General features: G+C 32.1%; 4 protein-coding genes across 4 annotated transcripts; 2 read left to right on the top strand and 2 right to left on the bottom strand.

Moving 5' to 3' along the window:
* Positions 1-3,232: 3,232 nt before the first annotated feature.
* Positions 3,233-5,289, bottom strand: Tsp_10602 (conserved hypothetical protein). The gene is made up of 4 exons (XM_003372319.1): positions 4,994-5,289; positions 3,976-4,051; positions 3,571-3,780; positions 3,233-3,379 (listed from the first exon to the last, which is right to left on the bottom strand). The coding sequence occupies exons 1-4, from the start codon at positions 5,287-5,289 to the stop codon at positions 3,233-3,235; spliced, it is 729 nt and encodes a 242-aa protein (XP_003372367.1).
* Positions 5,290-5,717: 428 nt separating this feature from the next.
* Positions 5,718-7,993, bottom strand: Tsp_10603 (putative WAP-type (Whey Acidic Protein) 'four-disulfide core'). The gene is made up of 6 exons (XM_003372318.1): positions 7,910-7,993; positions 7,309-7,425; positions 6,947-7,128; positions 6,550-6,767; positions 5,934-6,215; positions 5,718-5,863 (listed from the first exon to the last, which is right to left on the bottom strand). Exons 1-6 carry the CDS (start codon positions 7,991-7,993, stop codon positions 5,718-5,720), a joined length of 1,029 nt encoding a protein of 342 aa, XP_003372366.1.
* A 1,887-nt stretch (positions 7,994-9,880) lies between these two features.
* On the top strand, positions 9,881-13,900 carry Tsp_10604 (conserved hypothetical protein). The gene is given in 11 exon segments (XM_003372317.1): positions 9,881-9,943; positions 10,115-10,313; positions 10,697-10,774; positions 10,877-10,924; positions 10,987-11,082; positions 11,184-11,860; positions 11,990-12,136; positions 12,228-12,392; positions 13,010-13,091; positions 13,105-13,209; positions 13,764-13,900. The coding sequence occupies 11 exon segments, from the start codon at positions 9,881-9,883 to the stop codon at positions 13,898-13,900; spliced, it is 1,797 nt and encodes a 598-aa protein (XP_003372365.1).
* A 331-nt stretch (positions 13,901-14,231) lies between these two features.
* Tsp_10605 (conserved hypothetical protein) lies at positions 14,232-15,299 on the top strand. The gene has a single exon (XM_003372316.1). It carries the CDS (start codon positions 14,232-14,234, stop codon positions 15,297-15,299), a length of 1,068 nt encoding a protein of 355 aa, XP_003372364.1.
* The last annotated feature ends 6,951 nt before the right edge of the window (positions 15,300-22,250 follow it).

Below are 22,250 nucleotides of genomic sequence, written 5' to 3'. Positions count from 1 at the left end.
AAAGTATGATCATTTAAGTGCTAGCTAATTAAGAAGATAATTGTTTACATAAATGAGTATACGAAAGTTTAAAAACAATAAAAGCAGAAAAATGGAATACTGTGAGTAATTCTGAAACCGACTTCAGCAGCTACATAACGCCCGTAATGAACTCAGAGATCGTTCAACGAAGCTACCAATTGCTACGTAAATTAAACACACAAACGCACCCTTACTGATGATAAGGCGCGTTATAGCGATAGTTATTTGCATAATGCAGCGTTAGAAACCGGTTTGTAGTGCGTTAGAACTTTTGGCTGAAAATAAAGTCTAACCTAAGCCATAATATGAGCAGAAGAAATGCACTGCTAAATTGTATCAATAAGGAAAGGACTATTTGAAAATTTAAAAATGACCTTGACGTTTACAATTCAGTCAAAATATAAACTATCTGGCAAAAAACGCCATAACAAAACAAAATTCACTTAGACAAAACACACCTACGTATGTCTGAAAATTTTCTTAAGTCGGAAAACCAACTTGCTCAAATGAAGCTAATTTTAAGTGAACAATTTGCGGGAAAAAGCTTGCTTATGGTCAATTGAAAGTACATGTTAGCTATTGCAAAGGTGATTTTCGAAAGACCATATTTTAATAATAGATGAACAATGCGTACAACGTGTATTTAATGAATCTTAATTGTACGGAAAGTTGGCGATTATTATGTCACCTATTATCTGATTTTGAGAATTCTTCATACAATATGTTGAGAAATTATGCTCAATATCGATTCTCAATTATATTGTTAACTGATTAAGACTTACAAATGAAAAAACTGCCACTTACTGCTAAATTCGTCATCTTCTCATCGTTAATGTTCATTGTCTTTGAATGTTGATTGAAAAATTATTTTTCAGAACTTATTCCAAAAAATAATAATGAATAAAAAGCAAAAACAGTGTTTGGATTCAATGTTTGTCTTCAGTCAATTTTCCCATCAAAACGCTGAGCTACCATCCACGGACGGCCTCAAACTGAAATGATTTCTATTAGGTCAACAAAGCCAACGACGTCGCATGCAAATGTCTCATTTGAATTATTTGCTTCTACTTTCGAACGTTGGTACTCTGCTGTCTTTACTGCGGCGTGTTGGAAACCTCTTCAGATCCGTTCAGACGTTATTGTCACGCACTACGACGGTCGGAATGTTATTTTACTTATCCGTTGCATTGGATCGGTGAAATGATGGCAGAATTTCAAAATGATCAACTCTTATCGGATATCAGCCGCAGAAGTGCCGGTTTGCCGTATTTGATAAGCGGTTGCTTATCAAGCTTGGCTTCTGATTCAGTTGAAGAAGGCATTACGGTGTTGGACTTTGTGATGAATTTGTTGCACGAAAAGTAATGCATCGACAGCGATTCATTAACCACCACATAGATCCACTGTTGTAACGTGATGCGATTGTTGATTCGTGAAGCGCAATTTTCGAGAGTCTTGCCATCCACATTTACGCATCGGCATGATCACCGCAATTTATGCGATGGGAGATCAGGATTGGAGCGTGCGCAACTCGGCCAATTATCTGTTTTCTATTCTGTTTATTCGAATCTTTGGCCCGCCTAAACAGCGCAGCCTTAGCACCAGTGGTAACTACAAGAGCGATGCTACTGTTACACGCAAGCAATCTGATTTTCATTTTTTTTTCAACTTTCTACGGTCTTGACGACATCATGCTCGAATTGTTGGAACAATGCCTCTTGGGCAGTTGGAATCAGAGCAGCATCAGTTCTGCGTTTTCGGTATTAACCGTCTTGACACATTTGTATCCGTTCAAGTTTTCTCTATCGCAATAGCACATTTATACTTTATTATAAGGAGCATTTTTTCTAACTATGTTTTTATTAACTATATCTGTTGCATTGTTCTTGATTTATATCAAAGCAAAAACAAAATATTATTTTTCTTATTTACTTTTATATACACGTTTTATTAATTTACTTGTGTTCAAGATTATTGTTTTATTTTCCAAAGTTGTTAACTCTTTTTTTCATTTTCTTCCATAAAAATTTTCAACATCACTGACTAGCAACCACTAAAGGCAAACGGAATATTTTCTTCTCTTGACTTCCCTCTCTCTTCCCTTCCCACATTACCGCCAACAGTATGAATTAATGCTGTGTTATGCTTTTGTTATGTCTGGAAGAATTGTAACAGATCTTATTTATTGTGTTCATGCAATGAAGATGCTTTCAGTCACTTACATATGCAAATAAAAATGAAAAATAGTAATAAAAGAAAATTTAAAGAAAAATCAGAATAAAAGGAAATGATATTATGGAAAAAAAGATGAAAAAAATTTTTTAAGTGTAATTTTGTAAAATTATAAAACTGAAAAAAGGTAAAGGGAAAATATGAAAGCAGAAAGATAGAAAAAAATAAATGAAATATTCTATAAGCATCAAGCAAAATCATACAAACAAAAATAGAAAATGATGTAGCTTCCAGAAAAGAAAATATTTTTCACTACAATTGTGGCTGTTCAAACTAGAAAACAGCTAGTGTTGAGCTAATTTGTAAACAGTGAGCAATAATGACCCTGATGGTTTTGTGATCAGTTATTTCTGAATATTTTCCATTCTAAGGAATACCATTAGTGCAATTTATTAAAGTAAGTTGCATTACGTTTATTACACATAATTCATAAAAAAAATGAAAAAAATAATTGGATTGAATTATATCTATGGTTTTGCACAACGTTAATGACTTGGTCTTTGTTAATTATCGTTTATAATTTTTCTTGAAGAATGAGCATACATTTTTCTAAATAAAATTAAAATTGGATAAGTAATATACGAATTTTAGTAAAATGTTGAAATATACTTCTTTTGTCAACTGCATTATCACTTTCAACACGTCCATTAATTCATTATCTTCTGGATCCCCTGTCCAGTGCTTTATTACTATCCCATTGTAAGGCTAAAGCGGTGAAAAAAATTAATTGAATCAGTAGAATTTTATGTTGTGCGTGATTTGGTTACTTGAAACGGAAAAGAGTCAGGTAAATCATCTATCCAAACCGTCCTTTTTAACATGCATCCCGTTTTTTTAAGATCTTTTATATAGATATCATTTTTAATTTTACAGTTATTCCTGTTCAGTACCTTGCTAAAAAGGTATAAGAAAAATAATATTATAAAATTTATTCACAGGTATGGTTTTTAAATAGCTCCTAATATATCAAATCAGTTTATTACTCGAAAAGCTTTCCTTCTGGATCGAGAAGCTGAACAATATAACGGACGTATTTAGGAGTACCAGCGCTATACACCATCATATTGGCGACTTCTCGGACGGCTTGTAATACTTCGCGGCAATGCGGTCTGATTGCCACGAAATACTGAAAACATAATTTTCAATTAAAGCAATTATGAATAATAAATTTTAAATATTTACTCTTATTGAATCAATTTTTTCCTGATTACTAAACAGTTTTTCTCTTGTGGAATAAATCAACGTCGAATCCTTAAAAAGATTGAAGTTTAATACGAATTTAAAATTTTTAAATTATTGCCAATGAGATTAATTCACCAAATCAAAAACGACTGTCAATTTTGGAATATCATTTGACGATGAATCTGAATTAACGCCATTCCGTGTTCTTCTGGGACAAAGGTGCTGAATGAGCCCGTCCCACATCTTTTTCAAGCGATTCAGCTTACCTTTCTTTTCTGTCGATGTTCCAGCCTCCTCTTCAGGTTTCTTTTGCTGCAATTTGCTTGCATTTGATTCATCCATCTTCTACAACAGATACAACTTTCCAGACGAAATTTTAATAATTTGCTTAACTACACACGACTTATTCTCGTTTTCACTTATTTTAAAAGTAAAATTTGATCACACATAAACTGCAAAAATATATTCGATTAAGCTGTCACTTAAGCATATATGATTAATTAATAATTAAACTAAAAGTTAAATTGCAGTTGCACTTACGAACCAGAGCAAAAAAAGATGGCGCACACTTGACTGTATCTCGTGAAAATAACTGTGATAAAATAGAACTTGTTCACTGCATTTTTAAAATTTTAAACTTTAAACGTAAATTTTTAAGTCATTATTTTAAAGTGTCACCAAAAATTCAATGTATTGTAATTTTTAAATATTGTGTTGAACTTTTTAAATTTGAATTTCTCGTATTTTAAAATAAATTTAAAATAAATTTGACTCTCGTAATAAATTTTTGAAACGTATTTTGTTGTTACTTTAAAAATTGTAATCAAAATTTGACAGTTAAATTCAAATTGAAATTGTGTTCGAAATTTTGAATTATACTTGAAAATCACTTAGTGATGATAATTATTTTGTAATACAATATTGTAAATATTTTAATATTTCTCTGTGATAGCATTTACATTTCAACGAAACAATAATTCTTTTAAAAAATGGTTATTTATTCAGTAATTTGATTTGGAAATGAAAATTTTAAACTTTAGTTATTTTTTCAGATTTTTGCATTCCCCTTCTTTTAGTATGATCTGTTGATACTAGTGAAATTCTGCTAATCAACCACTTCAAATATTTTATTTTAATTTGTTTTTGTTTCAATTTGCTTTTACCAACTTTAAATTTGTTTTATTTTTTTCAGCATGTCTTGCTCATGGTTTGTTCAGTCTAGATTTCTGAGCTTCAGCTGTTTCATGGTATAATCGATTCAAATGGTATAATATTCGAAGACCCGCTGTTGATCCAAAACAGGCCGACCCTACTTATTATGAAAACCTTGCTCTTAGTGTTCCTCTAGCTCAGGGATATATTGACAGGTTGGGTGAAATTTGGTTTGAAATGGTTTCAGTTAGCCGTGACGTTAATTTTAAGAGAGGTAGGACGTGCATGATTGAAATTGTACCGAAAGTATATTTTAATTCGTAAATTGTCCTAGATGAAATAAAGCTGTTCATAAACTAGATGAAACTAGATGTCATAAAGTTTAATAAAGCACGATTCCACACACTGGCTGCCACATGTTGACATCAAACAGTCAAAAGCGGAGTATGAATCGGTGAAAGCTCTCGAAACGTATGTTGTATTATTGGGTGTATGAAATGATTTGCAGTTTAATGGATTACCATATTTTAGTGCTCCTGATTCGGTAAAAAAATTATTCAGCATTGAATTCGGCCGTCGAAAGGATCTGACCTTCCAATGGAAACGAGCACTAATGAATAAAGTGAGACAAAATGAATTAGATACCTCTTCGTTAGAAGTTCGAAGTAAAAAATTGATTGAATTAATTTCTTGGAATATCATTTGCTTGTTTGTTGTTGTTTGCTATTTTCAGTTGCGAAGCACACAGCTCTTATTCGCCACTGGAGCAAACTTTTATCTGAAATGAAAAGCGTATGTGCGTTTTATTTGTTCATTTTATTGTTGAGATTAATTTTCACATTTGTTGAAACTTTTCATGAATAATGAATATGAGATTTATGAAATTCTACAGTTTTTAACTGACAATTCAGTTTATGCTTTTTGGTTACAAAATGCTGTGGCGAATAATTTGCTTAGCGAGTTAATTGTAAATCAGTTAATTTTATCGCTCCTACGATTTTAATTTTAATTTGTACTTTGATCGTTGTGTTTGTTTTCATGTGTCATTTTCTAATATATTTAAATTTATTTATTTAATAATAGTAATAATATGAAAAAGTGTATCAAATTTAGCATTTGACAAGTTTTATTCAAGAAGGAAAGAGGCATGCTTTTCCTAACGGTAAGCTGCAACATTTCATCTCTCCAGGACAGTGGCCATCATTGTAGCATCGATGTTGACGTCGTTTTCGTTCACCCGACACTTTAATTTTTGGACACGAGCCTGCTTTTGTCACTAATATAGGAAATTAAAGAGTGAGAATTTAACACAAATGATGCAACTTTGAAGAAATTGTCATATTCACCTGGTAATATTAAGCATCTCCGGCCAATATATGTTGGACAGCATTTTTTTTGAAAGTGGCAGTCAGTGTCCACTGAACATCTCCTGGAAAATTGAATCTGCCTGGGATGTACTGAACGGGGACATGAAGATTCTGTATCTGTTGGTCTTTTTGTTTTTGCATTAGCATGTGCTGCCGTATTGCAGCAAAGGCCGCGTACGCAGCTCTGTGATGCTTTCCCGCATTGCTCTTTTCTGTTGCAAACGCTTTCCGCCGGCAACCCGTCAGCACATCGTCCAAAATCTGAAATAATTTTTCCTTTTGAGAAAAGTATTATCATAACGGTATATATCATGTCCACACACGGTGGTGAAAATATTTTATTGTTTGGACATGAAATATTCAAGTACTTCATATTCAAAGTAAACTTTGTAACAGATAACTGGAAAAATGTTAATATATATCTGCTATGATATGTGTAAAATTAATCTATCAATAATTGCTTTCCCTTATTAATATTGATATTTATATTGCTTAATTGAACATGAAAATGCTTTTATAGAAAATTAACAATTTTGCAAACCAAGCTGTGTAGATAGACCATTTGTTTGAAAGTTTGCAGATTTTTGATATATACCTGTCTCAGGGAGAAGACATCTTTTTCCAGCAACAGTGAGGCAACATTTTCGAACACTTTCACAGTGATCGTCTGAATAGCATTGATCTTCCGGCTGAACAGTAGTAGATCCTATTCGTAGATTAACCAGCAAAATGGGACAGCGCCCTTGTTTTGCTGGCGGTGCGTGTACTTTGCTGCAGCAAAAGCCGTGCACACACTCTGCTCCAGTATGACATCTTTAATGGAAAACGTACATTCTTTTCTCCTTGCCAACATATATTTCATAAATATTGTTGTGCTGTTTGATGAACTACATGCTTTTTATATGTAGCGTATTAAATGCAGATTTAAAAATTGATGTAGAAAGTGATGTTTTATGTGATATTAATTTTTAGAAATACTTATGCCGAGATACCTGTTTTTTTCATTGCATCGGACACTTGTGGTTGTTCCATCTGGACAAAGGCTTGTTTTACGCTTGTTTGTAAACAATGAGCAGCATTGACCACGATGGCATGCATGGTTTGGTGGACAGTTTTTCATTTCTGAACATTTTGCAGGCGAAGGTGTGCCATCAGCACAATTTCCTTTAGGTAGCTTTCATTAATAAATATATTTTTTTGATAATAATTTAATAATAAATATTTCTAAATGTATAAAAATATAAGAAATACATAAATTTTTCCATTTTATAATAATAAACGTTTGTTTTGAAAATATTAATGAACATTTCATAATTTATACAGTTTATGTTGATTGTATGTATGCAATTAATACTTTATGCAGTATTACAATAGCATTTAATCGTTGGTGTATTTCATCTTCAATTAAATCTAAATCAGGCTGATTTTTCTTCGAATTATTATACATATTAAAGTTGGAGCAATGGAACTTCTGAAAAGTTATTGCCGCAATTTTAATTTTCATTTATTTTGGACATTTTTGTTGTTTAAGTTTTCTTCTGTTCAGCAGAGTAATGTAAATTTTTCTAAAGTAGTAAAAGAGCCCTTCCCTTTTATGACCAAGTAAGTATTATTTCGCGAATAGTAAAAAGAAGAAATTTGGGAAAATTAGAATGATTAGAAAAACGTATGAAATTTGAAAAATTCGATTGATTAATGCATCGAATACTGATTGTTATAAATTTTCAAGTGAATTGAATAGAAATCTGAAATATTCGAAGAGATGTTGTTTGTTGGACGAGTTATTAGTAAGTATTAAATGAATGAATGGATTTTAAAATTAGTTTGTTTAATGGATATATTTTGTTGAAAGATTGAATTGAAATGACGGAAAAGTGAAAGAGAATAGTCGATTTGAAGAAATGTAAATTTATGGAAATGTTTAAGGAAAAGAATCTATTGCACAGCATACTGACTTGAACAGCATTGTCCATTGACGCAATGAAATTTTCTGATACAGTCAGCATCAACACGACACATTGAAGTAGCGTTCGAATCATCTGAACATACTGAAAGAAATAGAAAAGAATATGCAGAATGTATAATTAATTTATCGAAATTGAATTTAGAAAAGCATTTTTTACATTCAGCGTTAGTGTAATGAGCAGTTGGAAGCAGAAATGAAGTGAACAGAAATATCACAACGCCTGGGGGCGTGTTGAAATTCATCTGTCTGCTTAGGCAAATTTCTACTGACCAACTAGCAATTATTGAAGAAGGAGACCGCGGCAAGATGCCGCAACGAGAATAAAGCTAACTAGCTTGTTTGCACTGTTGGACTTGAAAATTGAAGATATGCTGCTTTTCGTTTGACACTGAAATGAGACGGCAGAATGCGACAACGCGGTTATTGAAACGTCCGGCTGTGGAAATCGGTCATAATGCCAAGTGCAAACTGACCATAATAATTATTAATGATAAGAATACTAATAATAATTGTAATAATAATAATAATAATAAAGCTGGACACTAATTTTCGCTTCGCTTTCGCGACCTTGTTTGTGGACAGACAGTTATTGAAAAAGTGATCCAATCATCTCTGAAGAGCAATGTTATCATTTGTCACGACATTTTCAAAGCGATCGTGAGAATTGAAATGATTCACTATTTGATCAACGTTTGACACTGGTTTAGCAAAGCATGCTTTTCCCATTATTTCTCCAATCCAAATCGTAAACACAATAACACTTTTCCATCATTAATAATATAATGCAGGAATTATTCAACTTTTCTCGCTTTGGAATTTTTAAATTATTTTACTCTAGACGGTACATTTGTTTATTATGCATATTTGAATTATTTTGATTTTAAGGAATTTTCACCCACTTGCAGCTTTATTGGTTCACAAATGGACGAACATGTCGAATTTTTTTTTCTCTTTAAAATTTGAAACCGTCATTGCATCATGTTTCATATTTATTTAATGGAATTTTAATTCTGGTAATGAACAATTTTCAAAATGTGATGGAAATGTAAGCAAATTGACAACCAAAAGAAGTTGGTGTTGTACTTGTTCATGATCTTATTCTTGATGTTATTCCATCAAACGTGCACAGATTTTGAAAATGATAAAAATTTCCATTTTCGAACCGCAGCAAACATTGCTATCATGTGATATTTTCCAGTATAGTACTTGTGAAGAAATGTGAAAGTAAAATATTATAATTTTTTGCATTGGAATTGTTCAATTAACAAACAGAATTACAACTAAAAATTGGGTCAACATTTTGGTTACTGTTTAAAGATTTGCAGAGTATAATTTTCAATTCTACAGTACTGAACAATATACAAGTGACGTGAAATCGATCGTCGTTTTCCCCACCGAACGGACCGCCGTATGTCAAGTGCAGAAGTAGAACAAGACGCGAAATATTCCGCAACACTTATAGTAAAAAATTTGAAATTTCAAATTTTTACTAATAATATAATAAAATAAATAATCCATTGCTCAGTGGAACGACGTGGTGAGGAATTTTCGTTCAAAAATGGTATTGAAAAATCACTGGCGTTATTTTACCATCTACCCGAACACGTTCACTGGTCAAGAAGCCACGGATTGGCTTTACAATTATTTAATTTCGAAAACGAAATCAAAATCCAAGATAACAAAGTAAGCTGAATGAGCTTCACGCGTGGAAATTTACATAAATGGTGGAATGGATGCAATTTTGCACGTGTGATTTATTATCTCTCTCTCTCTCTGTGTCTGTATTGCATTATCTGATTTATAATAGAATTTAATTTCAGTTATTTCATCGTACAATAAAGTGCAATTGTTTGTTTTTTTTGCAGAGAAAAAGTGAAAATATTATTGAAAAAGTTTTACGAACGTGAAGTTTTTGTAGAAGTTATACACAGCAAAAAATCCAAAGACGAGATAATTAAAGATGGCCGTTCATTGTATAGGTAATGAAATTTTTGTTCAGCAACAAATCAACAATGATATTATTGTGAAATTATTTATTAATAATAATAATAATAATAAATTTTAATACTTTACGTTTGGAATTTATTTTCAGAAATGATTAAATTTAGTTGCTCTTGTTGTATATGAGATAAATTTTGTTTTGAAATTAATTTTCAAAACGTTGAAAAAAATTCGAAATTTCATTAAATTTCAGTTCAGATTTACAGATGCACCGTTATCTGCACTGGTCCAAACTCCACTGGCTTTGAAAATGAATCGCATCAAGAAAGAAGTGCACGCAATGTGCCCGGAAAAACGTCACTCGGCAGGCTTGCCATCCAATTTGTTGGAACGTGAAAAAATTCTACGCAACACCAACCGATCTGTCAGCATGGAAAACATACCATTTGAAAGTAAATTTGCATAATGATTCATTTTCCACATTCGCCTGAAAATCCACTTCGCTAGATCATTCGCAGAAGACGTGTAAAAGATTTTCATCGTCTGATATTGATAATTTGTGGAAAACGTGTTGTCTAGATAGGTTCGGTTGCTTTTTTTTCTTTTTCTGATAAAAATATTTTATAAATTTAAATTTTTGTAAGAAAAATCAGCAATTTCACTTTTAGAATATACAAATTTATAATCAATCGTATTAACAATAAATACTTGCGGCGAATAAAATGACACAATGTTCAGTTTTATTTTGTTTTTTTATATTGAAATCTTGAATCAAGCAATTTTTTCAGCATTAAATCATTTTTGGCTGTTGACAATTTGAAAAATTTTATTGAAGAAAGTGCCATTGATGCTAGTCTTGTCTTTTACAATGCCAATCAATTTGAAATTGCTTCAAAAGTGAACAGCAACATAGGTGAGTGGAATATTCTTCTCACGGTCGACAGTTGTAAATATTATATTAATAATTGAAATGTAATAATTGTTATGATTCATTTTTAATGATTGAGCTTTTAAGATGAACCTCCACCACAAATTGTGCAATCGATGAATTGTCTGGCAAATTGTAAGTTTGTCAAATTGTGCTTTCTTTGTTTTTTAGATGAATCTTATTGTACGTTTTCGTAGGGCCAAGACGTAACGAAGGCGTGCACATTGGCTTTGAAATGGACATTCTCCAAACGCTTGCAACTTTTTTCAGAAATCAAAAGCTAATTCCAAAAGGTTTGCTTATGCTTAGCTTTACCATAATGGGTATGTTTTGTATTTTTATTTTCTCACATACTTCACATTAAATTTTATCAATATTTTATTTATCCATATAGAACGTGCGCGTCAGTTGGATGGCAAATTATCAAATCATATGCATTACTGTGCTCGTAATTCTGCATTTTTATCCCATTCGGATTTATCTTGTGATTATTTGGCTCCTGTGCATCGTGTTTCGAAAAATGTCGCACCGTTGTTTCAGTCGAATCAAACTGATGGAGCATCTTTGAAAAAATATTCAGCTATTGCTACTGACGAAAAGCCGGTGATGATGAACAGATATTGTTTGGCTTCTTCTAATTCTCCAAAAGATAAACTTGAAGCACTCAGCGGATTGCCTGGTCTGGTGAAAAGCCCGACATTGGTGAAAACATTGGAAGAGAATACTGAATTGCTCGAATGTCCAGTCTCTTTGAAATCTTTCGTCAAAGTTCAACGAGCCGCTACACTGTCCACACCCAAACAAAGACCCAGACATCTGGCAGGTCAGTTCAACGCCGGTGATGCAGTAGAACAGTCCCTGGAGCGTCGTACTTTTTCCACGCTTTTTCCCATCACTTTTCGACTTTCCCACGTCAAAGAGTTGACAATTGAAACCGTGCGCAACTGTTTCTTCATGCTGGATGTCAAACGTCGACGTTGGTTGCAACTTCTTCTCCGATTTATGGCTCGCGTTTCTACGAACCATCGTCTTCAATTGGACAAATACGGAACCACTAGTAACCGAGTTCTGGTAAAATTTACTGGATTTGATTTATTACAATTTTTACAATTACACTGTACCAGAAAGTTGTGTACAGAAGATATTTCTCTTTCACGAATAATTTTTTAAATTTATTTCCAATACGTTGCTCTTTTGTAGGTGGTTGATGCATTCAGTTCTTGCTTTTGTTTAAACGAAGAAAAACGCAGAGCTGTGGAATTGCTGAAATTTCTCTTGCATCATCAGTTGGAAATTTTTGCTCCTTCAAAACGACTTGAACACGACGTCAATGCTCGCATCAGTCAAGTAAGAACGACTGTTGTTCGATTTAACTGTTCGTAATTGAAATAAAAATATGCGCATCTATTCATATAGTTTTTTTATTTTTGCAATTTAGCTCATTTTTGATGAAGAAGGTTCGATTGAAGAAGGAATAAGTGTCACTTCGAGCTTATCACTGATTTCACGTAATGATCATGGGGATGGAAATTTTGATGATACAAAAAACACTGATCAATGCGTGTTGTTGAAAAATTCAAACAAGCAGAAAAATTCAAATGAAGTACGTATTGTTTCTTTTGAATTAATTCAGATGTAATTTTTTTACAAATGGAATAAATTAACGCTATTAATCAGCACTGTTGACCGTTTTGAGTAATTGAATAATAATAATTATTATTATTGTAATAGCAGAGTTGTGTTTATTTGTTCGTTTAAGGTGCAATTTATACAGAAAAGATGTAATTTTGTTTTTATTTTCTAAACTGGAATAATGAATGCGTTTCTCTTTTATCATGTTTGTTATGTTTTGCTCAGTTTACAGACTGTTCAGCGTAGACTATACAATTATTAGTTAAGTTCCAATTACAAAACGGAATAATTATCAACGATTACAGTATCCAAAAGATCATCACGTAGTATTATTCAAAGTTACTGCAGTTCATGAAAATGGACAAATATTGAAGCATAAATAATTAAGATGATTTCAATGCTTGGTATTTGTATACTACGAAATTAATTTAATTTTGTTTTCTACTTTAATTAAGCGATTGTTCATAATTTACAAATACGCAAAAAGCGTGAAAATGTTTATCCAATCAATTGTTCAAATTTTAATAGTAACAATTGCGATAAATTATCATGTGTAATGTTGAATTATGAATTGTTGAATGAATTCAGAGTTCACAGCATCACAGTGAAACTTCAAACGAGAAAACAGAACATCGAAGCATATTTTTTAAGCGGCATAATTTTATTAGTCGTTTGATTGGTAGTTGGGGAAAGAAAAGAAGAGCATGTTGATGATAAAGTTGTCTCGTTGCACAGCGAAGAAAGACATTCGCAGAAAAGAATCCGATGCGTCATTTCTACGGGAAAACGTTTTATTTTAATTTTCATTTTTTTTCTTATCGTTTGCTCTGAGCTAAGTTTGTACGTGTTATTTTATTACATGCTTGTTGTTTATTGTTTATCACTAGTTTGTTGAAAAGTAAGTAGTACAGTTTATGGAACGCAAATGACTTGTGCAATTTATTAATGTAATTTAAAAAAAAATGCAAACACTGATGCATGTATGATTTGTTCTATTTTTGAAATGTTGGTAGAAATTGTAACCCTTTCAAAAACAGTAAGATCAATAATTTCTTCGATGGATACTGTTGGTATTGTCAACATTGGAGTGGACAATTTTGCAATGTGGTGTCGAAAAAGAAAACACCTTAAAAATTTGTTGAATATTAAAATGCATAATTCATTCGAGCGGTGCTTTTGTGTAATTTCTTCACACACACAAACAAGTGTATGGATGGAATAAATAGGCGCGTTATCTGGTTAAAAGTGTGTAGGTTTTGGAGGGAATATGTCCAATTTTTCTTCCCTTATCGGCCGGATGTTGTTGTACGAGAAATTTGACCGTGAACAATCAGTTGATTAGAAGCGATCGGTGGTCGGTGCAGTGGTTGGTTGATACCAATAAAACCAAGCATTGTTGTGGAGAAATGTGTTCGGCGTTGGGACTTGGATGACAATGGTTCCTCCGTTGGTTTGATTATAGTTGGAGGTCGACCGTGAATATAGAAATATGTCTGGGAGAGCGGAGAGACGGGGACAAGAAAAAAGAAGCGAAAATGTGCTTGCAATTTCCATACAATGGATACTGTTCACCGGTGGTTGGCGCATCCCAGAACAAGTGAAGGCCGAGATCCGCATTGTCGACCGAAGGTCAGGTCAGCTGTTGCACCGTTGCTGGATCGCCCGAAATGTTTGCCCAAGAAAGTCTCGGGACAGCTGTTCAAGCAAGAGCGGTGTGTTTGTATTTGGTCACGTTGGTCGACCAACAAGGAACAGAACTGCAAATTCTGTGGTGGTGGTGGTGGTCGTCGTGGTGATGATGATGTCGTCCATGTTGTTGGTCATCGGCTGCTGGGTCCAGTTGACGACAGTTTTGACGTGGGCATTGGTGATGAAAAAATCCACCGGACCGTTGGAAATTTCGGCCGGCGATGGATTCCAAGTTCAACTGTACGATGGTCAAGTTTCCATCACGACCAATCAACGACATCAACAACCGAACGATACGGATACTGATTTGCATACCGACTCGAAAAATGCGTCGGCAGTTATAGATGATCTTCTTTCTGAAGTGGTTCACAATTCGATGAATGATATGCTTTTGAAATTGTCCGAATCGTTGAAAACGATCATCGACAAATTTCAGCCGAAAGTGGAATCGACGCCGAACCAAGCTGCACCGTTGAACATGACCAGATACAGTGGGAGAAGAGTCGAAAAAGCCGAAATGGACGATAGCCGATTGGTGGACGGTCTGTTCTCATTGTTGAACATGATCAGCAGTCGTGGTCCGACATCCGGCTCGTTGGAATTGGGAACTGTGACACCAGCTACGTCGACGTTGCAACCGACCACCGCATCTTCCAGACCTGCCACGGTGGTCGAAGTGCCGATGGAATTGATTTTGCAGCAGATCAAATTCAACAGCAGCACGTCCACCGTTGTTCCCACACTGGTGGGCGGTGGTCACGGCCAGTCGGATAATCGAAAACACAACAACAAGCCGATCAGGCTAATCGAACAGGCGGATTTTGTCCCCAGCAGTCACCAGTTGTCCAAAAAATCCAAAACCGATCACCGATACTTGGTCGAGACGGTTTTGATTGCAGTCGGAGCGGTATTCGGCATCTTGACCGTCGTCAGTATTGGTATGATTGTTGCTACGTTTTGCCAGTTGAAAAAACCACGGCACCGCTCTTGGGCTCTTCCAGTGGATGCGGAAAATTCGAAAACGTTTCTAGAGCCTGAGAAAATCAATCAAACCGAAATGGCTTCGAATAGCCCGCGCGTGGACAGTTACGACCGTGACGTAGAGACGATGATCGCTTTTACAGGACTGACTGCCAGTTTGGATGATTCAGCTCGACATTCCAATTTGTATTCGAAAATACGAATATGATAATTATTGGTCGAAAATTCGACTCGTATTTTGTCGAACTATGCATGTTGTTGTTCTGCTTCATGCTGCTGTTTCAGTGAATGAATGTTCAGGGATCAATTAACTGTTGGAATAATTGATTCGACGCTGCTTCTTCGTCGAAATGGAGCGGTGGAATGGAACTTTTGTTTTTCTCTCTCTTTTGGAAACTTACTTTTTCAAAACCCTGCATCACTGCAGCAGTGATAAAATTGAAAATTGTTGCCATTATTTCGATACTTTTTCAATTTGAAAAAAAATTTAATGTATTTGTTTGATGAAATTTTTTATTTCCACAACTTACCGGTATTGATTGATTAAAGTAAAAAGTAGCAAGAAAAAAGTTGTTCGCTTATTTTGCTGCTGATAAATGGAATAAATCTAATATGCATACAAATTGTTCCTTTATCTATACATATATTTATTTTTTTTTCATTGTAATTTTCACTCGATCAGTTTAATAGTAGAAAACAATACAAATAAGCTTGCAATTTGTTAACGTGTAATGTTTCACTGAAAGTTTGCACGGTGTACATTTTTGACAGATGTGTGATGATCGTCGTATTTGTTATATATACCATTTGCCGTACCGTGCTTGTAACAAGTTGACATGTCTGTAAAAATTGTAATCAAAACCGAGCAAACTGACGTTTCAACGACGACGTAAAATGTAAATTTATTCATTCTATTGATTGATCATCTACAATCATGATACGGCAAGAAGAAACACTGGAACAATATCTTTGGTTTTTTTTCTTTTGGTATCTGATTAGCCATTTATCAGTTCTATATTTGTTCAAGTTGGTTTGTTCTTTGACGAATAGCTTCTCATTTGCTGCAGTTTGCACAAAGTCGAAAATAAACACCGACCGACTGAGACGGACACTGATTAAATGAAAATGTAAATTTTACAATTCAATCAATCAACAAGCTATAAATTGTCAACAAAATCAACCAATCAGCTTTCTAAAAAGTTGACTTTTTTTCCGGGTGAACTTTTTCAAACGTACTTGATTATCACCTGACGGTAGTCAAGACAACTGGAATCATTCAGTGGAAAAAACCCGTCGAACAAATGCTACAGACTGACTGTTTACAATTTTGACAAAATAACACACATATATATTTTTTATGTTGATAAAAATTGAAAAAAAAGACAAACAATAAATTCATCTTTACACGTTCCAGGAATGATATGCAAATTTTGAATGAAATTAATTTTCAAGAACATTATTTGCATCGGCGATAGTACAATTCATGAGACAAAACAATTTTTCTCATGTCTGCAACTGAATGCAGTGTTAATCAATCGTAGCTGTATCACTGGGACAAATTGAAAAAGTGTTTTTTCACTTTTTTTCCACATTTTTGCCCCTTTGAAAAATAATCCACCTTAATCAAATTCCCCACTATCTTTTCTATAGTCACCAGTACTCCTCTTCCAATAGGATAGTACAAGATTACATTGATTTTATTGCATTTTCCTCGCTTCTTTTTCAATTAACTAACTAATTACAAATTACTTTTTCCCATTGGTAGGAGATTTTGATTGCAACAAATGAACAACACAATTCAATGAAAAGAAACGACATTTCTTTGCACAAGATTTATTCTTTATTTATATATATTTTTTTTCAACGTCGGTAATTATGAGATATGCAAATTTAAATATATCCATTTTCGACTTTTCATTCATTTCACTCAAAGCGATCAGCAAAAATTCCCAATGGTCAACAATTGTTATTAATATTTTCCATGAGCATTCAAATCGTCTGTGTACATTTATTCATTTCTCGTCCATCTGTGCACATTTCAGTGTAACGTCGTTTAATTCTAGTAATTAGTAGTGGTTTGCATTTTTTAAATCCAAATCAAGGATAAGCTTTTTTTTCTCGTTTTCCTTTTCTTTTGTTCAATTATAACAATTTATAAATATTTAATATGAAATTCAAAATAAAAAAAAATCCTTTCCTGTCTACCTGCGATGAATAATTTGTCAAGTTTTTTTTGCTACTATTATGACAAATGAAATGAAACTTTAAGAAAAAAAATCAATAATAAATATTTATTGTTAAATTTGTTATAAAATAACAAGAGAAAATAGTAATAATAATGGAGACAGAAATAATAATACTTCAGATGAAACGTTAACGACCGGTTGCGAGTAAATATTTGTTTGTAATAATAATAATAATAATAAATCAACATATCAGCAATTGAATGAATGTATAATTTGACGTGAAATTATCATAATGTTCAATTTGAAATGGAAAACATTGAACAAGCACCGCCAGTGTTACACGCGCGTTAATAAGTGTACAGTGTTTAATTTTCTTATTTAATATACTTTGATGTTGTTGCTATGGATGTAGTGGGACTTTTTGAATTTGCAATTTCTTGATATTCATAAATTTGAAATTTTTACTATGATCAGAAAAATTTTATAATCACATTGTCCAACAATTTCAATTTATAATATATTACTGTTATTCGACTTGTTGTTGTTCATTTTTCTTTATTGTGAGTTGATTTTTTTCATTTATTATTATTAATTTATGAAAAATACAATTTCATATTTAAAGTATTCTACTTCATATTGTTTTTTTCTTCGTATTTCCTTATAAGAATAATAAACAGTTGAATACATTTTGTGAAGAAGTGCAGAGAATTGCAGTGCATCAATTTGTTTCTTTTTACGGCATTGTTAATCAAATTATTCAATTTCGTTTGAATGGCGAAAAACGGTGACGTTAATTTTACTGAACATTTGCTTGAAAAAGCTTTTAAATTGTAAATCAAGCTGATCGATCGATTTCAAATTTCCAAATTTCTCTATTAAAATTATTTACCAATATTTTCAAAGCATCGGATACTTTATTTGTTTATTTGTTTACAATTTCCTTTTCTAGTTTTTAGCTTGTTTCATTTTGGAACGATGTCTGTTGAAGTGACTTCAATGTATCATCAATCACTGCGAAAGGTAAATATCTATATCTATATGTTTATTTATTAATCATATTTTGCTATATAGTTTTCTTGTATTTTTTTTACAAAATATACATATCTAATTTGTGTAAGCAAGAAGTGTTATTAGAAAATAGAATTCGCTTACAATTGAAACAGTCGAGCAGTTGATATTGAAATGAATGTGAATAATTTTCATATTTCAAATATAATAATAATAATAATAGTAGTAGTAGTAGTAGTAGTGGTTGTTGTTGTTGTTGTAGAAGGAACATTAGATTTTTGATTCCGCTTTAAAAATCCTTTTTATTACCGGTATTGATATTGACATTGCAACATTACACTGGTGAAATTATTTTAATGTAAAAGACAAGTAGATGAAATTTCATCTCCCCCCCCCCCAAAAAAAAACAGATGCATATTTATAATTATTAATAAATAAGTTGCAGTAATGTATATGTTTTTTTGATGTTGTTATTGTTGTAATGGAACAATGATTTGTGTGCGTTGTTCCATTGAAATTTATCGAACAAAATTTGCATGTTGATTATTATTGTTGTATCAACGTTGATTATCATGATGATGGAAATTTAAAGAAAAAAACAAGTCAAAAACAGTTCATTGATGAGCAATTATTATTTTAAACAGAAATTACAATTGAACTATTCATTACGTGTACATGTTGTATGTGCATCACTGTGTGTGAATTTACCGTTTTTTGTTTGTCGTTCAGATTTGCTTAATTCGCTTGCACAAGTGTAGCGTTAATGCATAGCAAACTTTTCTGGCCTACAGATAGGATCATCGTATTATTTTAGCTATGCTTGTTCACCTGCTTGCGCTCTATATGTATATCTATGTGTGCGTGTATTGTACAGGTAAGTATGTTTGATAAGTTTCTTTTTGGGGGTTAAAAAATAGTGTAATATAGTTTTAATAGGTGTTGATTTTAAAATGATGGGAGTTATTTCATTTCAAATATAAGGAAGCAGAAGAGAAAATGGAAAATCGGTCGAAATTTGCAAAAAAAAGAAAAATGTAACAATGATCAGCGGCGTACTGTAATTTTGAAATAGAAGATGCAGGTTGTTAATTATTTGCTAATCAAACAGAATTGAAAGATGCACGTGAAATGGCATCTGCTGGTCGCTATTCTGGACTTCCTGGTGTATATCGTGCAGTGATGTTTGATGCTTGGATGAATAGCCAATGGTCGTGGTCATCAATATTTTTTTTTCCCAACAACGTACACTGCTACAGATGACTGTGTTGTAATTGTAATGTCAATGTAGAAATACCACAATGCATTTTATACGTTGCGTCGACAATAGACTGACCAGTGGACTATTATTGTTATAATTATAATAATAGCAACAGCGAGTTTTTCATCATCTTCTTCTTTTCGCGCGCTTTTCTCGACAATTTTCCCCTACTTTTTCATGAAATCGTTTTGTTTGTTTGTTTATTTGTTTGTTTGTTCATTTTCAATGGGCATCATTTTTCGAACAATTGATGATGTCATTGGCGTCGGTTGAAATATACAATTGATTTTCACGACGACAACAACCTTTAGTTTAGTGCCATTTTCGTTCAACTTCATTCATTCTACTGCACAAGATGACTACAGCTACGTGCAGTCGAACAGCCACTAACAAGGTAAAAATTTCTACATTTTTATTTTCATCTCATAATGATTAATCATTTTTATGATAATTCAAAATAGCAGGATTTTATGGTAGTAATTTTTGGATTTGATTTTTCCATTGTTTTTTTTCCTTTTATCATTTCACTGTTGTGGAAAAAAAATCCCCCAACTCCAACAACTGACAAAATCTATTCGCACCAATTGATTATTTAAATTTTTATCTATTCACCATCGAGTAATGATAAAATTGTTTGATACATACGATCCGAGGATTGAATTAAATTGAATTTTTCCATTTCCCTGAAGTCATCATTTATTATTACCTTTTCTTGTTTGTTTGTTTTTATGAAATTTGAACTTTTCGATCAAGCGACATTTTCGTCGTTAAATGATGTGGATGGATTCATTTTTTCTACGTGATTTTGCTTAGAATTCCAAAGCATATGTATATATATGATTCAAATTGAGAGGTACTGAGATTCAGAACTTTCTTCTTTTTCTTTTTCTACACTTGTAGAGTTGGTTTTCCAAAATTTTCAAGTGAACCATAAAGAGAAATAGAATATTCATTATTTTTCATTATTTTTATTTATTTGTTAGCATTAATTGATTTTTTTACTCTGATTTCATTTCACAAGCATCAAAGTAATTATCGTATGAATTTCAGCGTATTTGGAGTGTATTTAACAATTTGTAAATGATTGATGAATTTGTTTTAATCAAAATTTCAAATACTGAAAAATTGGAATCTATTTTAATATATCGACTTGTGAATAATTATTTACTGTATATATTGAAATTGAATGGTAACAGTTATTATTTTTTTTTGAAATATTGATTAGGAGAAATTTCCATTTTGCAGAGTATCAGCTAATATGTACGTTTGAAGTGAACTTTTCCTACTATCAATTACTGCTGTTATTGTTTTTCATCATCACATTTTATTTCGTTTTCAATATCCCATTGAATGGATGGATCGAAACTGTTTTCATTATCGAACAGTAGTATCATTTTCAACATATTATTATACATATTTATATATATATATATATATATATATATAGAATAAGTGTAGAATGTGTAGAATTGAAAATAAATTGCTGTTCATGGGATGGAATAGTGTTTCGAATGGTCGGTTAAGTTGGGTGAATAATTTTATTTGACAAAATATTTTAAAATATTATCAGACAACTGGAAATGTTCCAGTGAAAATATGTGATTTATTATTGAACAACAATCGTTCAGAAAGTAGAATAGAATAAATATAATGGTCGGTCCGTGTATTATTGGTTTCTTTAAATGAAATTAAATTTTCCTCGACGCAGTAATTAATTATTCAACCAGTAAAAGTGGCAAAAATTAAAATAACTGAAAGCATTGTAGATTTTATTTTCAATCTTTTCATTTTCAATTGAAATTTAAATCTTTTTTAAAATTATTGCTACTGTTGTTGTTGTTGTTGTTGATTATGCATAAAGAATATATTAAAAAAAATAAATTTCACACGTATTGAACAACAAACATTCGATTGTTCGTATCGCTTTTGTCATATTTGTTGTTGCTTTAGTTTTTTTCAACTTTAAATTTTGTTTGCCATTCAAATTTCCACGCGCGCGAATTCACATTCTTTCTATTGGTCAGTGTTTTTTCAATATGGTAATTTTTTTCCATTCCACGTGAAAGAATGACATTTGCATGAAAATGAAAAGAAAAAAAACAAATTTTTTATTTTGAATAATTTTTGTTTGTTTGATTTTATTCAAATTACGACCACGAAGTTGTATTTTCTTTTAATTTTCAATTCCATATCCCGATCGAAGAAAACAATTCGAGCGAATTTGTCCATTTCATTTATTTATTTATTTACTGTGCAGGTTTTAGTTGTTATTTTTTAAAATATTTTTCTATTACTTTCACAATTGTGAAATTTTTCAATTTAAAAGCAACAACAACTTGGATTTTTTTTTGCATACTATATTTTCCACGTTCGGTGGTTGTTTCAATTTCGCTTTGCAATTTTCGCATGCGATTTTTTGAACAAGGAAAAAAAACGTGTTGTAATATTTTCAATTTACTGAATGTAAAATTTCATTACAATAAATACACAACAACAACAACAAAACAATTTTAATTTTTATCATTTTTTTTGTTGGAAAGTTTCATTTTATTTTTCTTCTCTTTTCAAATTTATACCATTACAAGAGTTATAATTGAGGAGCATTTCAAGTCAGTTCAATTTATTGCTTGTATTAATTATTAATTGTTCAATTTATTCCTGTAAAAATCCAATAACAAAATCAACTCATTACAGTCGGCAGAATAAA

This window comes from Trichinella spiralis (genome assembly GCF_000181795.1).
Source record: "Trichinella spiralis strain ISS 195 chromosome Unknown Scfld9, whole genome shotgun sequence".
Classification (NCBI taxonomy): domain Eukaryota; kingdom Metazoa; phylum Nematoda; class Enoplea; order Trichinellida; family Trichinellidae; genus Trichinella; species Trichinella spiralis.
The sequence above is the reverse complement of the archived record's forward strand: the minus strand, read 5'-3'. Positions and strand labels throughout refer to the sequence as shown.